The sequence below is a fragment of the Nicotiana tomentosiformis genome, chromosome 7 (genome assembly GCF_000390325.3).
Source record: "Nicotiana tomentosiformis chromosome 7, ASM39032v3, whole genome shotgun sequence".
NCBI lineage: Eukaryota > Viridiplantae > Streptophyta > Magnoliopsida > Solanales > Solanaceae > Nicotiana > Nicotiana tomentosiformis.
Genome location: NC_090818.1, coordinates 996,991 through 1,012,126, shown reverse-complemented (window position 1 = coordinate 1,012,126; position 15,136 = coordinate 996,991). Strand labels below are relative to the sequence as shown.

General features: G+C 33.5%; 1 protein-coding gene across 2 annotated transcripts; it reads right to left on the bottom strand.

Annotated features, from left to right (window-relative positions):
• Positions 1-1,010: 1,010 nt before the first annotated feature.
• On the bottom strand, positions 1,011-12,395 carry LOC104090511 (THO complex subunit 6). 2 transcript variants are annotated; one of them, XR_684949.4, is made up of 13 exons: positions 12,087-12,395; positions 11,973-11,992; positions 11,783-11,887; positions 11,331-11,401; positions 9,164-9,209; positions 8,644-8,704; positions 7,754-7,807; positions 7,520-7,600; positions 5,416-5,455; positions 5,090-5,202; positions 2,122-2,293; positions 1,559-1,675; positions 1,011-1,323 (listed from the first exon to the last, which is right to left on the bottom strand). XR_684949.4 is itself a non-coding variant. In XM_009595620.4 (13 exons), exons 1-13 carry the CDS (start codon positions 12,288-12,290, stop codon positions 1,243-1,245), a joined length of 1,104 nt encoding a protein of 367 aa, XP_009593915.1. In that variant the 5' UTR covers positions 12,291-12,378; the 3' UTR covers positions 1,011-1,242. The 2 variants fall into 2 exon arrangements, 1 of the variants encoding a protein (XP_009593915.1); XM_009595620.4 differs by having other exon boundaries at positions 2,122-2,232; positions 12,087-12,378.
• Positions 12,396-15,136: the final 2,741 nt, after the last annotated feature.

The following is a 15,136-nucleotide window of genomic DNA, read 5'->3' as shown; positions in this document are numbered from 1 at the left end:
TTCCTTACATTACGTACTGGCTCCTTTTTGAAGACATAGCAATTGGAGGCCATAGGTTTAAGGTTGTCCTAAACAAACAAATCTAAAATAAAAATAAAATTTCAAAAAAGTGGCAAAGGAAAAGTGTGATAAAAGATGTTCGTGAAAGTTATTGTTACAAACATAAAAAACCATTACACCGTTCAACAACACTAAAAATATAATATGTAGGAATGACATCAATACCCATTTTAAAGGGCTGCTATTTAGAAATTAGCCAGTACATTCTAAATTTCAATTTTTCAGTTTAATTTTTTGGGACAAAAGTGTCATGAATTGTCCTGAAATTTAGATAAAAGTGTCATGAACTGTCCTGAAGTTTAGATAAAAGTGTCATGAATTGTCCTGAAATTTAAATTTTTAATTTAAAATTTCTCAACAAATTATGTATTGGTTAATCTCTAAATAGCATCCATGAAAATATTTATATTTGCACTTGCCCCTTAAATGTGTAGCCAATATAACTTCATCAGCAAAATCTTAATTATTCCAATTCATATTATCAGTCATTTAAGATTTTTGCTTACTCCTTAGTAAGAATTTTAATAGTTTTAATCATAAGAGATTAGCTTGACTATCCTCTATCTCACCTTAAATGTCTCAATTAACACTACACTAATTAGAATAGTAAGTAGGTTTAAAAAGAAAACCTATTAAATGAGCTGTTCTTTTTAAAAGAATGTCAAATACTTTGACAAATGTTTGAGATTGAACGTAGTATAACTTTCAATGGTTATTCAGACTCAGTTTAAGATGTGTAGTTAGTATTAACTAATTCTTCCTAACGGTACTCCCACTATTTCGTGCAGTAATTCTCTCTTTCTGCAAAATAAAGACGTAACTGAATAATTGCAGTTTTTCTGAAGTCTTACAGCATTTTTGTGAGTGAAATAATATTTTGAAGAGGTGCAGCTCAAGGTACCACTTCATACGAATTTTCAAAAAACTAAAAAAAAAAAAAAGGGGGTAACTTTAACCAAACCTCAATCTCAAGCCTTCTGAATTTCAGAAATTTGAAGTGAAATTAATACAGCACGTTACTTGTACATGGCAATTTAAAGTGTTATTTTCAGTGTGTTTTCTTAATATGTGGCATCTAATTGACAAGTTTCTTTGCAGGCATTCTTACTATTCTAACTGACTACATCATCTACCAAAATTCCAAAGTTAAATAAGCTGCATTGACAGTCCCATCTAAACTCCTCAGCACTGGAATGTGCACAAATGACTCCCAAATTGCGACACAATATCCACTAATGCTCCGTAACCAGCTACTGCTGTGACCTGAAAGTTATGGACAAGTGAAACCCTGTTTTAGTTGTGATAAGTGATAACTATAGATTTTAACACTGTACTATCTATCCTGCCACAATGGCAATTCCACTTCAGTTTTGGTGTATAATATACTGGTTTTCTATACGGAAAAGAAAAGAGTTAGAAATCTACCTAAAACATGTTGATCGCACTTGCGAAAATATAAAGTGTGGTATCAGCAAACTAAAGAAAAGTAGTTTCTTACCCCTGAAGGATGTAAAGAAATGGAAAAGAGTGACTGAGGAGCACATGGTATCTGTGAAATAATATCTCCGTTCAGGTCAAAGCGACTAAGCAGGGGCTCCGCTCCAACCGCTAAAACCTGACAGGGAAAATACAGCTCCTTAGCCAAGAAGGAATGGGAATAACCAAAAAGCATTTAGTGGAATTAGTTACTCTCACCAGAATGGTGGATAGGAGACAGCAATCAACCAGATTGAACTTGAGAAGGCCACAAGTACAATAATAGAGGACAGAATATACGCACAAGACATACATGAACTAAAGCAAAATAATAGTACAGTGCTGGGACGGCAAAGATCACAAGTCAAATGCAGTTCAAAGATTTAAAAGTTTCGGAACGCTAGAGCTAATCATTATTCGACCTCTTCTTTTATAACATTTAAGGTTGAAGATAACTGTAGTTAAATAGACAACCAACACAAACACGAAAGAGAATCAAAGGAACTCATTCCAAAAAGGGGACTTAAAACAAACACAGGGAACAAACGAAACTACTTGGAATTTGATATAAGTGAAAGAACTGACTTGATTATCATCAAATATGACATCCTGGTTAGCAGCACCTGTCGTGATTCGTGAAACACATTCACATGCTGGAAGGTTCCAAACAGATAAAGACCGGCCACTTCCACAAGCCTATGAAATAAAGCATAGTGGCTGTAATTAACATCGTTGATGCAGGAAACATACTGTCAGTCTGTTATGCATGAAAATATGATAAAATATTCATTTCTCCAATCTCAACCTTAGCTGTGAAGTAACCATAACCAGGCAAAAGAAAATGAAAAAAAAAAAGGAATCATAACTTGAAATAAACCAGGAGATGGTACTGTATCTCTATACACACCTGGATACACATAAAGGCACACATATTTCCTTTCTGCCGATTGCAAGGTCAGATGCATAAGACACGCATCAACGAGAATTCAGAACATCAACAAAGATTGCCTTTATTTTTTCTTTTGAACAACGATTGTGTTACTTACTCACTTATCAAGATGAAGAAATTGCTTAATATTGAAGAGAAACAATCTTTTTAACAACGATTGCTTCACTTATCAAGATGAAGAAATTGCTTCATTTTGAAGAAAGACAATCTTTTAGTGGAGAACAAGAACCCTTAGCAACTATGTTGCTCGGATCCTCCAAAAATGTTGTGGTGCGCGTGTTGGATCTTTAAAAGGTATTGCACTTTTGGAGGATCTAACACAGGTATGGCGGTATTTTTGAAGGATCTGAGCAACTTAACCTAGCAACGCTAATATTATATTGGGAGAGCAATTACGCTTGGCAATGCTAGAGTTTCAAATGCAACTCAACACCAACTGATAATTGCTAAGCATTCATCGACATATTTCGGGAATTCATCTAAAAAAAAGCTGTCATGTGGACTGACAATACAAAGTGCTTAAAACCTTCAACAGTAAAATAGGCATGAAAAAACTCTTCCATGTCCTCCAATTCTACTAGTAATCTTGACAGTTCCCCCAATTGGAAACAAAAAAATGTAGCTTTTGAAATGAATGGGGATAACAAGTTTGAAGCATTTATGGAAGTCCCCTCATAGAAGGTTTACTCTTGACAATAACTAAGATGTCCAGTAGCAGTCAAGCAACACAGTACCTGGATTCAAGGTTCCACAAACTGTATAATGCATGGAGTTGCTATCATTAACATGTTATATCAGCATGAACTTATTTTCACAAAGGCCAAACAAAAGTTGTGCTCTATGTAAATAGACCCAAACAAAAGTTGTGCTCTATGTAAATAGGCCAAACAAAAGTTGTGCTCTATGTAAATAGGCAAAAAAAAAGTTGTACCAGTAAAGATGCATAGCTACTTAGTATTCAAGTTTTAAAAGGTAAGACAAATAACTTTGGGTATGTAACAGTGTTTTTGAGAGCGAGAAGCGCAAAAAAGCGACAGGGGCTCGCCTCGCTTCAAAAGCGAAGCGCACTCTTCATTGACGTGAAGCGCAATTCTTAAAAAACATAATGTAATCTTGTTACAAAACTTGCATACAACAATTGTACTATTCTTCTCATTAACTTTATCGCCATATCGCCAAGCCAGGTCTTTCTCTTTCGAACTTTGGGACATTTTTAAATCCCTATTAAGATATAAGAAAATATATAATCAAATAAACTGAAAATACATATAAAATTAATCAAATAAACTGAAAATATAACATATATATATATATATATATATATATATATATATAATAATTAATTTTATAAACTGAAATACATATAAACTTAATCAAATAAAATGAAAATATAACATATATATAATAATTAATTTTATAAACTGAAATACACATTAAAAAAATCAAATAAACTGAAAATATAACATATATATATATAATAATTAATTTTATAAACTGAAATACATATAAACTTAATCAAATAAACTGAAAATATAACATATATATAATAATTAATTTTTTAAACTGAAACTCACATTAAAAAAATCAAATAAACTGAAAATATAACATTATATATATAATAATTAATTTTATAAACTAAAATACATATTAAAATTAATAAATAAGAAGAATAAAAGGGGGGAAAAAACCAGCGCCTGCCCTAGCTGTGCGCTAGAGGAGAAAAACTGAAAAAGAGAAGAGAAAAGAAGAAGAAGAAGAAGAAGAAGAAGAAGAAGAAGAAAGAAGAGAAGAATAAAAGAAGAAAAATTACCTGGAGGTTGTGCTAACGTTGGGAAGGAGAAAGAATGGTCATTTCACTTTGGGTTTGTTTTATATAATAAAAACAAAGACCCAAACTTTTTTTTTTTTTAAAATGACCCCTCTGAACAGAAGTGAGCGCTTCTGCGTTTCTGGGTCGCTTCGCGCTTTCTTAGCTTAAGCGATCGCTTTTGCTGGTCGAGTCGCCTCAGTTAGGAAAAAGCAACGGCCTCTCGCTTCGCCTCGCTTAAAGCGACGAAGCGCTCGCTTTTCAAAACACTGGTATGTAAAGCTTTTTATTTTTTTTTGGGGGGGGGGGGGGGGGGGTTTGGGGGAATGATTTTTAAAAGAAGTGAAAAGAGGGTCAATAAATTACACACAGAGGAGTTTGAATAATGCTGTCTTAAACGGTTTCATCAGACATAACAAAGAGAATCAGTAGAAAAGAAAATCATGAATGAATGGAATGTAAACTCTCCTAAATTAGGAGATTCATATCTGCGTGAATGCGTTGTGCACCGGGCTGCCCTTTTTATATCTTATTATCATCTTCAAGAAAACCCAGTCATCATTGACAAGATTATTATAAATTTACAGTAGGTTGACCCTCAACATCATTAACAAAAGTAAGCTTCCGTAATTTCACAATGCAACAGATAGAATTTTTGATTGGTAAATACAACAGAAAGAATTACAGTATAAAAGCCCTAACCAAACAACAATTATAATTGTTGGTGCAGTTTGTTGGTGCAGTAGCAAACTTACGAGAATGCTAGTTTTGGTGTATAAAGGAATCTGAACTCTTACCAGCCAACTCTCACTTGCATCAAGAGCAATGCAACTGACATATGGAAACAACTCCCTCGACTTCTTATCCTTCTGTGGATCAATTATTTGAATACATTTACCAGTTCTGCAATCTAAGGCAAATTCATAAATAACAGACAATAATAAAACAGAAAAAATAGATCCAAATGAGCAAAATCATGTGTAATTTCCAAATAAGAGAGATAGCTCAAGTCAATAAAAGGAAAAATTGGCCATTCAGCACGCCTTACGCTCCCTTCTTTTTAAATAACCGAAATGTCCCCGTGGCAGGCCTTATGATCCTATTACTAGAAAGAATGACATACCCCATATTCGTGTTGTCCCGTCCTCTGAACCAGTTATAACCTGAAAATTGCCAAGCGAGAGAAAGAGAGAAGCAAAAAGAAACAAAGCAGAATTAAAATTGAGCCCAATTCCAGGAACCATTGTTCAACTAAAAGTAAGCCACCCCTCCCACTAAGACTGAGAGAAGCAAAATAAAACGCGTCTAAAAATATATTCTATTTCCAAAGAAAACAAAACATCAAGGTGCTGTTGCATTAAAAGAATTTTGAACAATTAAAAGTTTCAAGAAACAGGATTTTTTCAGCTCTTTTGCCAAGTTTAGTTTCAACCTCAAAGTGAAGAGCCAGCAACATGGGTATCACACTCCTATCCATAACAATCTATATCTATACTATATTAAAAGCATGAAGGCCCTTAACGAAATGTCGTTCGCCTTTTTTACCCTTCAAAAAAAATAATTCAAACTGGACAAAATAGTCATTTAACTATTCTCCTACTAATATTTAGGAATAAATATTTAATTATTTCCCTAAGATTTAGGATTTCTTTCCCTTTCTTTTAGGTTTAAGCCTATTTTCATAGATATGTAATTTAATGCGGTTTCACATTTCATCAAAGCAAAGCTAAACGATGATTTGGTAAATTCATCCTTGTGACCAATTTTAAAAAGTACTTAAAAAGAAAAGAACTTTAAGTTGAATATTACAAATATTGTAAAACTCAATGAACTATCAATTATTTAAGAAAAGTTATGACTTTGAATCTATCTACGAAATTGTTATGAATTTTTTACCATCAAAATTAATATTCCTTTTGTTTCAATTTATGTAGCACTATTTCCTTTTTAGTCGATCCGAAACAGATCACATTTCTTTATTTAAAAATAATTCATCTTTAAATTTTAACTTTACCCTTAATAAATTAATTTACAATCACACAAATATTTACGGTAACCACAAGCTTTCAAAAATCCTCTTTTTTCCTTAAACTCCATAGTGAATCAAACGCCGCTATATAAAGTGGCACGAAGAGAGTTAAAAAAAACCTTCAGTTCTTTATATAGAAATGCTATATTTCCATATACTCCAACCGAAAAATATGAAATAATTCATGGTAGCATGTAATGTAATACTTAGTTTGCATTGAAATAGAAGATCTTGGACTTTGAGCTATCCTGGCCGAATTCAAACACTTTATGCCTTCATAGAAAGATAAAAATGAAGTTTATAAAATTAGGATAGATTCTAACTTTTTTATTATTATTTTTTATTATATCAAAGTGAAAACAAGCACCGACTAAAAATTCTTAATATTTTATAATAAAAGAAGTACCACTAAGTTAAGAAGTTGAACTTTGAGGTTCGCCTTTTTCAGTGATTGGCTCAGCTTAAAATATTGCATTAGTATAAATAGTGATCTAAGATAAATTTGGAGTCTAAAAGATCTGGTTTAAATATAATTGATTTTTTTTGGTTAAATACTGTAATTCTCAATATTTTGTATTAACAGAATATAAAGGATCTGTTCAATGTTAATTCTAACAAAATATAAAATGAATAAATTATTATTACAGCCTAATTTTAATTTATTTATAATATATTTTGCTAATTAATCACGCAAGAAAGAAAATAATCATATAACTTTGTGAATGGAGGTAAAACTTAAAATCACAATAAGACATCTAAAGTAGATTGGGTGTGAGTTATTCTTTTATTAAGCTAGCTAAATCGATTAATTTCAATATTGTCAAAAACTTATACTTTTTTTCTATATATTTTATAGCTAAAAATATTACCTAATACTTACGTAATATTTACTCAATGGCATGTGGTACACATAGAGTAGTTTGTTATTTTTTGTGTATATTTTTTATTGATTGATGCGATATACACGTGCAACGCACGTACACTAAAGCTAGTCTCTTCAAATGTGAGAAATCAAGTCTTGACAGAGAGGGAGGGAGAACTAGACAGCAACATAAGCATTTGGTACATGGAGTCCATAAAATTGAATAGGAATGACTATACAGACATAGAGAGAGAGAGAGAGAGAGAGAGAGAGAGAGAGAGAGAGTGTGTGTGTGTTTGTATGGGTGAGAGAATGAGAGACAAACAAAAGCTTTACCTGATTGTGAGAATTTCGAGCAACAATGCAATGCAAGTAGTCTGAATGTCCTTTCAAAACCATCTTTATTTCATTCTTCTCCTAAGCACCATAACTTTAATCAGATTTTCATGACAGATTCAGAAGAAGCAATGAAGAGAGTCGAAGTATAAGTCGATGAAGTAAGCCAAAAGAATGAATCAATTAAGAGATCTCATAATATGAGCCAGCCATACATCTTGAACAAATACATACCACATCCCAGCAGTATGCACAAGAATCACCAGCAGCAGCAAAAATGGATCCAGTCTACAATGGAACACAAAATATTAAATAAAAAAATGTAGACAGGGCAACCTTGAGGTAAGTTTTAAAAGGCTGAATCAGAATATCAGACTTGACCTACGCAAGAGAAGAATCCATGCAATATAAATGAACAGAGTTAACTATGTTCGACGCTTTGAACTAACAGCTCCAGCTGTGGTACCAGATCCCCGAAGTCCACTCAACATGAATCCTCCAGTAGTCACATGATTCTTCTCTCCCTACCACCTCCTAGGGTTGTGCCAGGAATCCCTCTCCAAATTTGTTATTCAAAAATCAAATACACAAAACAATACATCGAAATAGAGCAGGTCTAATGTACAAAAGAAGACTGGCCACCCCCCAAAAGCAGTGCACCAAAGAATCAAATGAATAAGACAAATTGTTTGCTACTATGAAGTTCTTTTGTAGTTCATCCACAAATTTAGCACTTCTAGTAGATTTGCACAATTTGAAAATATTAATAGCTTCCACCACCAGACTCCACTCTCTTCTTCGTAAGAAGGAAACGAAATGAAATATTGCCTCATTGTTCCACAATACATAGGTTTCAACTACCATCAGAATCTAGTGAAGGACCCAAGACATTCCTTCATAACTAAGAGCATCTGTAGTAAAAGAACTGGTTTGCCTCTCAGTATCTAAACAAGCATCTAACTAGGAAAAGATAACTAAACCACAATCTATTTATACCTCCTCGGTCCTGGATGGACCAGCTAATGCGTCAACTGAAATCAGACTTATAGCCCTATCCACTCACTCCAGAGTGTCAATCAAGAAGCCACTCGGTTAATTTAGAAAAAAATAAAAGGGCAACGAACCTGAGTATTAACGGCCATGCAATTATTCTCTGGAATTGGAGAAAGTGCACCCCACGGACCTCTGAGATATGAGAACATGGTTGGAACAGAAAAGCAATAATAGTGTAAAGTAAAAGGAAAGATGTAATAAGTGAACACTTCACTGTCGTAAGCAATAACTAATTTTCACATATAGAAGGCCAAGATAACAAATCATCTAAAGACCAATATAAACTAGTGTAGGAATTAACAGTGGATGTAAAACTTTGATTGCAATTTATTTATTGATTCCCCCCACCCTCACCCACCGCAGAAAAATAATAGATCTAACAAAAGCGTTGAGGAATCTTCTTAAGCACTAAGTATGCTAACGAAAATATCAATAAACATTGCAACAAAATGTTTAAACTCCTGAACAGGTAATCTTTAGTTGCACATCAATCGCTAAGCATGCAATATCAGCACCTACTAGTGATGCCAACTGTCTCAGAAGAGGTAATAAAAAAAATTATATTTATTTCATGTTTTTTCAATAACTTACTTTTGTTGAGGATTCACCAAGTCAAGCATTGGCTGTGATGTGCCTCCTGTATAGTGATAACAAGAGGAAAAATAAGCAGAGAAGACAATCCTTTCTTCTTTACATCAAATGGAAGCAGCAAAAATCCAACTCATTGCTAAATTCATGAACAAACTAATATCAAGTTACATCAACGAGTAAACTCAGGACCAGACTGCCTATAGGCATTCAAATGTAGGGTAAAAGTAGCATAATGCATTCACCTCAAGCAATTCATATGACTTGCAGAAAATTTTCCGCCACATACAGAAAAAGGGTGTTGATTCAATAGGTTTTGGTCTATGGCTAAGCTAGTATCTCAGAGGCACACAACATACATAATGTGGGAACCAAAAAGGACCATGCTTCAAGTGTGAGGGTTAGAAGGACACGGAACAAAATTACATTCCAAAAAAAGGCAAGAACATTTGATGACTAGTATCTGCCAGTTTTTCAGGTGGTGGGGAAGTGTCTTTCCTCACTTCTTTATCTTTCAATTAACATTATTTGTGCCAGTTTGGCACTAGTATATCTACTTCTTTTTTCATCTCTTTTTCCTATTTTTTCTCTAAAACTATTTTTTATTGGTACTCCCTCCGTTTTAAAAGATTGTCTTAGTTTGACTTGGGACAAACTTTAATAAAGAAGGGAAGACTTTTGAGATATGTGGTCTGCTGTGAAACTTTTAAAAATTGTGGTCTAAAACCTGCCATAGCATTTGTGTGGCTATAAATACTTCTTATTTAAGGAAATATTGAAAGGTGCCAATCTTTTTGAAACAGACTAATACGGAGATAGTATCAATCTTTTTGAAACGGAGTAAAAAGAATACTCGAGACATTTTTCCCAGACACCCCTGCCTTAAGACCTTTTTTAGGCATTAAAATAATACATAAAGCCACAACCTAGATTCCTGCATGGGCACAAATATATGCTTGCATATTGTTTTGTACTCATGTCAGACACTGGTACTCACAAAAAAACTATTGGAACGAACTCCAGCCCAACAAGATGGTGTCGCAAGTCCTTATTTCATGTTTTAGAATTAGATGTCCTTGATACTGAACACTAAATGTCCTTCAACAAGACAGCAAAAAGTCTATCAGATGTGTCAATTATTCCCACTTCAATAACTTTTAAGACATAATTTCAGAAGATATAATGGCATACTTTATGTAGTAACAAGTATTACAAAATTAACCTTGCATACTAGAGATCGACACAAATTCAACCAAACACGAAAGCAAAGAAGAAAAAGAACTTCCTCCTGTCCTACACAAAACATATGTTAAACTTCATTTATGTTATATTCGATGGAACTCTTCAATATTATGTAGTTGTGGTGTCTTGAATCCTCAAGTTCATCTTTTTTTTGTTATTCCTTGTGAAACTAGTGGAACACTATATTAAGTTATAGTCATTACAGCTGTCATGCCCCCATATTTTCAAAAGAATTGCCTTTTGTATCTGAATCGGTAATGTGCCCAATGTCTGTGTCCATGACCATGATATGTAGGGGGGCCACATACAACTCCTAGATGAAACAAATGCTTAACTACAGAGCAAAATTGTGTCTTTTGTATCTGAATCAATATTGTGCTTGCCCCAATGTCCATTCATAACCATAATATGCAGGGGCCCACATACACTCCTAGATGAAATACATGCTCAACTATAGAGCTAAAAAGTTGGAATGCTTCGAACTCAGAATTAACAACCTGAAGTTTGACAGCATGTACAAGAGGGGGCACATAGAAAATTCTAATTTGCTGCAATCGACACTTTCAACTTATAATTTATTAAGGCAATGAAAGACACAATTACATATGGATCCCCCCCCCCCCCCCCAAAATTCTTTCCCTCTTGGACTTCCTCTCATAATGCAAAGACATTGTGACAAGTTTGTGCAGCAAATAGTTTATTAAGCTGCATGACTTTCAGCATTGCACATATTCAAATTTAAGAACCGATGCTTTTTTCCTATCTAAATAAAAAGAGTCGTATATTAGAAATGGAAGCAATGCCAGAGAGGTTTTCAAATATTTAAAGTAGGATGCTAGAGGATCCGTCAGTAAACTACAATACCTACGACTTGTCAACTCAATCCCAAACTGGTCGAGGATCTAACTGCACACTAAAAAAATTGTACCTTGCACCGGCTCCTTAGACCCCAATAATTCTTTCCATTTCCATCCACGAATCCGACCATCATCACCACAACTGCATAAAATCACCTACATTAACAAAGAATCGGCATCTATGGTAGAACAAAAATCACATTGATTGAAGAAATTTATACAAGATTTTGCTCCTTTTTTTGTGATAAGTACACAAGATAATTGCCTCCCTCGTCTACTTATAAAAAGAAAACCAGTTAACCTAGTTGTTTGACAGCTTAATCACTAGCTACGACCATTTAAAACATATGAGCTATAGTTAATTTAATAGATATTTACCGGCATTTCAATTGCTTGAAGATATATATGCCCATAGTTTTCAGTTTTCACTCTAAACAAAAACTTGAACTATATTACATTTGTGCTAACTCACCTACAATTTTAAGGAATACACATGAACCAAAAACATTATAAGAACAAATACCTCAATAACAGTGAATCCTCATCGTTACCATAAAATTTAACATCATAAGCAGGTCCATCATGTCCTTGTACCAGCCAACTAGATTCAGCCACTGGCACCAACGAACTAAACCAAATTCACCAAATAAATTATCAATTCAAACCAAAACATACCTTCATACTTCGAAAACATTGAGAAAACAGGAACTTACTTGCCCGCGGAGCTCAAATCCTACCAAGACGAAGAAGCCCGAAAAAAAAAAAGAACTTAATACTTTAGTCAATAAATTTTGCTTCTTTAAGTTAGAGTGACATATTGAGCTTACGAGGCAAGAGGATATGGAGTAAGAGGCAATAGAGCCGTCGCTAATGGCGGCAACGATGAGGTCCGGATAAGAATTATGGTTTGGATTCGGGTTCGGGGCGAATGCAGTACGGAAAACAGTTCGGCATTGCGATTCTCTCTCCAGTAAAATGGAGTCTCTGTATACGTTTTCGTCCCAATTCCTGCAGTCCATGACTGTCACCATTGTTACCTGAATTTGAATCAGGGTTTTGCTGAAACCTTGACGAAGAACCGGAGGGAGGGTGGAGAATTCGCGTCCTTTATTAACGACGTCGTTTTGTAAATCCGAACAGGGTTAGGGCCTGTAAAACGTAGAAATGACGTTGGATAGCGACTTTTTAACACGTTATTTATTTTTTATCCAGTAATTTTTAAGCGGAACAAAAATAGCCACTACTCTATTAAAATTAATACGAAAAGATATTTTTACCCTTTTTCGTAATTACTATGTAAATATTAAGGACATAGTGTCCTTAACATTTATACTGCACACATGAAGTTAAGGACGCCATGTCCCTAACATTTACACTGAACATATAAGTTAAGAATATGATGTCCTAAAGTTTAACAACGGAAGGTGCAAATACAAGACACTTTGTCCTTAATATTTACACAACACTCATGAAGTTAAGGACACAATGTCTTTAATATTTACACAACACTCATAAAGTTAAGGACATTATATCTTTAACATTTACATTGCACACATGAAGTTAAGGACACCATGTCCCTAACATTTACACTGCACACATGAAGTTAAGGACATGAGGTCCTAAAGTTTAACAACAGAAGGTGCAAATACAAGTTAAGGACATTATGTCCTTAACATTTACACTGCACACATGAAGTTAAGGACGTCATGTCCTTAACATTTACACTGCACATATGAAGTTAAGGACATGATGTTCTACAGTTTAATAACGGAAAGTGCAAATACAAGACACATTGTCCTTAATATTTACACATCATTCATGAAGTTAAGGACATCATGTCTTTAATATTAGCACAGGGGTATTTTCGTCGAGGCGGGTCAAAAATTATTAAGTACTGATTAAAAAGTAAATATACTTTAAACAGTGCCTAAAGAGTAAAGACATCTCTAATTAGTGGCTAACCGTGCACTTCCCCCTCGTAAAACGCTGTTGGACTTAGGTGTGGGGCTTAGTTCCGTGAGACTTACGCCTCGGTTGTCGGGGCTTACGCCCCGGACACGCCAAACACCCAGCGTACTGGGCTCGCCTAATAAAACTTTATGCAATTGTGTGTAACTAACCTTGTAAATCCTCAAATTTTCTTAATAAATCGTTGACTATTCAAAATTACTTTTTTCTTAATCCTAAATCATTAAGTTGAGAATATTTTTTATCATAATTAAAATAAAAATTATTGCACGTTATCCACTAAGACTGCTATAATAGTAAATTTTAAATAAATCTTTCATTTAAAAAGTATTTATTTATTAACTTTTGTTATGTCTTTATTATATAATAGTCCATAATTTTTTTAATAATTATTTTCCTAACTATTATTTTTTTCACGTTTACGAGATACAATACTTATTAATTTAATAGCTTAGTATTAGCTAGTAACTATTTATAAATAATTAGTTATCATGGTATAGTATTGTGAATTATGTGTCACTTTATTAACTTATTGAAACTTAAAAATAAATGATGCTAGAGAATCATATTTAAATTGTGAATTATGCTTTTATATAAATTCTCTTTCAAATAGAAAGCATATTAAATAAAAGGAGTATTTTAAAAAAATATATCAAATTATAATATCGAAATTCTTTCAAGATTCATTACTCCTTAAGAGATACATATAAAATTTCGTATCGAATACATTACTTTTGATGTTTGAATTGTAACGGCGTTGCAGCTAATTTACATATTATGATATATGTCATACTTTTCGTATTATTCATAGTTGAATTATAATTTATAAATATGTTAAATAGATTATTTTTTATAATTTTGTAATTTTAATATAATTTTTATAACTATCTTTTATTTTATACTATCTTAAAATTCTTGAAATTAGTAAAATTTAAAGATCCGTGGGACTTACGCCTCGCCTCGTCAGATGTAAAACGTCTCGCTTCACGCCCCGCCTTTTAAAACATTGCTTTGAACTAGTTTGAGTTCAAGGTTATATAGAATTGGACAGTTCTTCTTTATTCAGCTTATCTACATTTCTATAATTTACCTTTCTTAATTTTCTTTATTACACAAATTTTTCGTTTGCTATTAACTACTATTAAGAACCTGCTAGTGTAAAAATCCCTTTACACTCGCCCATGAAGGATATACTGATTTTTCCGTAGCCTCCACCTTCAAAATTTAAAAAAATAAAAGAGAAGACAAGTGAAAAACGAAGCAGTTCTTTCCTCTTCAATTAACCACTCTGGCTTCTACTGTTTCACTTTATTACATTAGATATTTTGGTTTTACTGCTACTTTAACGTGTCCAACAAAAATAAGTAGGAGAGAAGATAAATAGCACAAAGCCTTGGAGCTCAGTAACCATGTTCAAAATTTCAATTGGCCTCACAAAACGTTGCTAGCATAAAGCTAAAGCCCAAAGCTTAGTACCAAAAGGATATGTTCCATCAGATCACTGCATATCCGAATCTTTCTTTGCCTGCATATACATTATAACATTATAACATCATAAGAGATAGTTAGTACTTAGTAGCTCACAAATGCTAAATTTTTGCTATTCTAACAGCGCAACAAGAGATGGTAAGTCCTCCTAGCGCACATTACGCGTCATTTACAAGACACTAAGGTAAATCAGGTCTCCGAAAACATTTCCATGTTTATTTCTGCATTGTCTTTTTCCATCAAACATGTTTCAATCAGGGAAAATAAATGATTTTAATTAATGAACGTGTTAGGTAGTGCTGATCTGATTAATCCCCCCTCCCATTTATTTGCAGCTTTCCACAAACAAAACCAAAAAACCATGAGCCAAGAGAAGACTTAGGCGTATTAATTTACAGACCAACATGCAATAACATAATCA

What these genes read in the sequence shown, in the direction of transcription:
- LOC104090511 (XM_009595620.4), bottom strand. Translation starts at nt 12,290, where the DNA reads ATGGTGACAGTCATGGACTGCAGGAATTGGGACGAAAACGTATACAGA. An exon ending in GCATGGCCGTTAATACTCAG is followed by an intron (nt 7,808 to 8,643) that starts GTTCGTTGCCCT and finishes GTTCCATTGTAG; the next exon opens with ACTGGATCCATTTTTGCTGC. An exon ending in TTTCTTTACATCCTTCAGGG is followed by an intron (nt 1,324 to 1,558) that starts GTAAGAAACTAC and finishes CATAACTTTCAG; the next exon opens with GTCACAGCAGTAGCTGGTTA.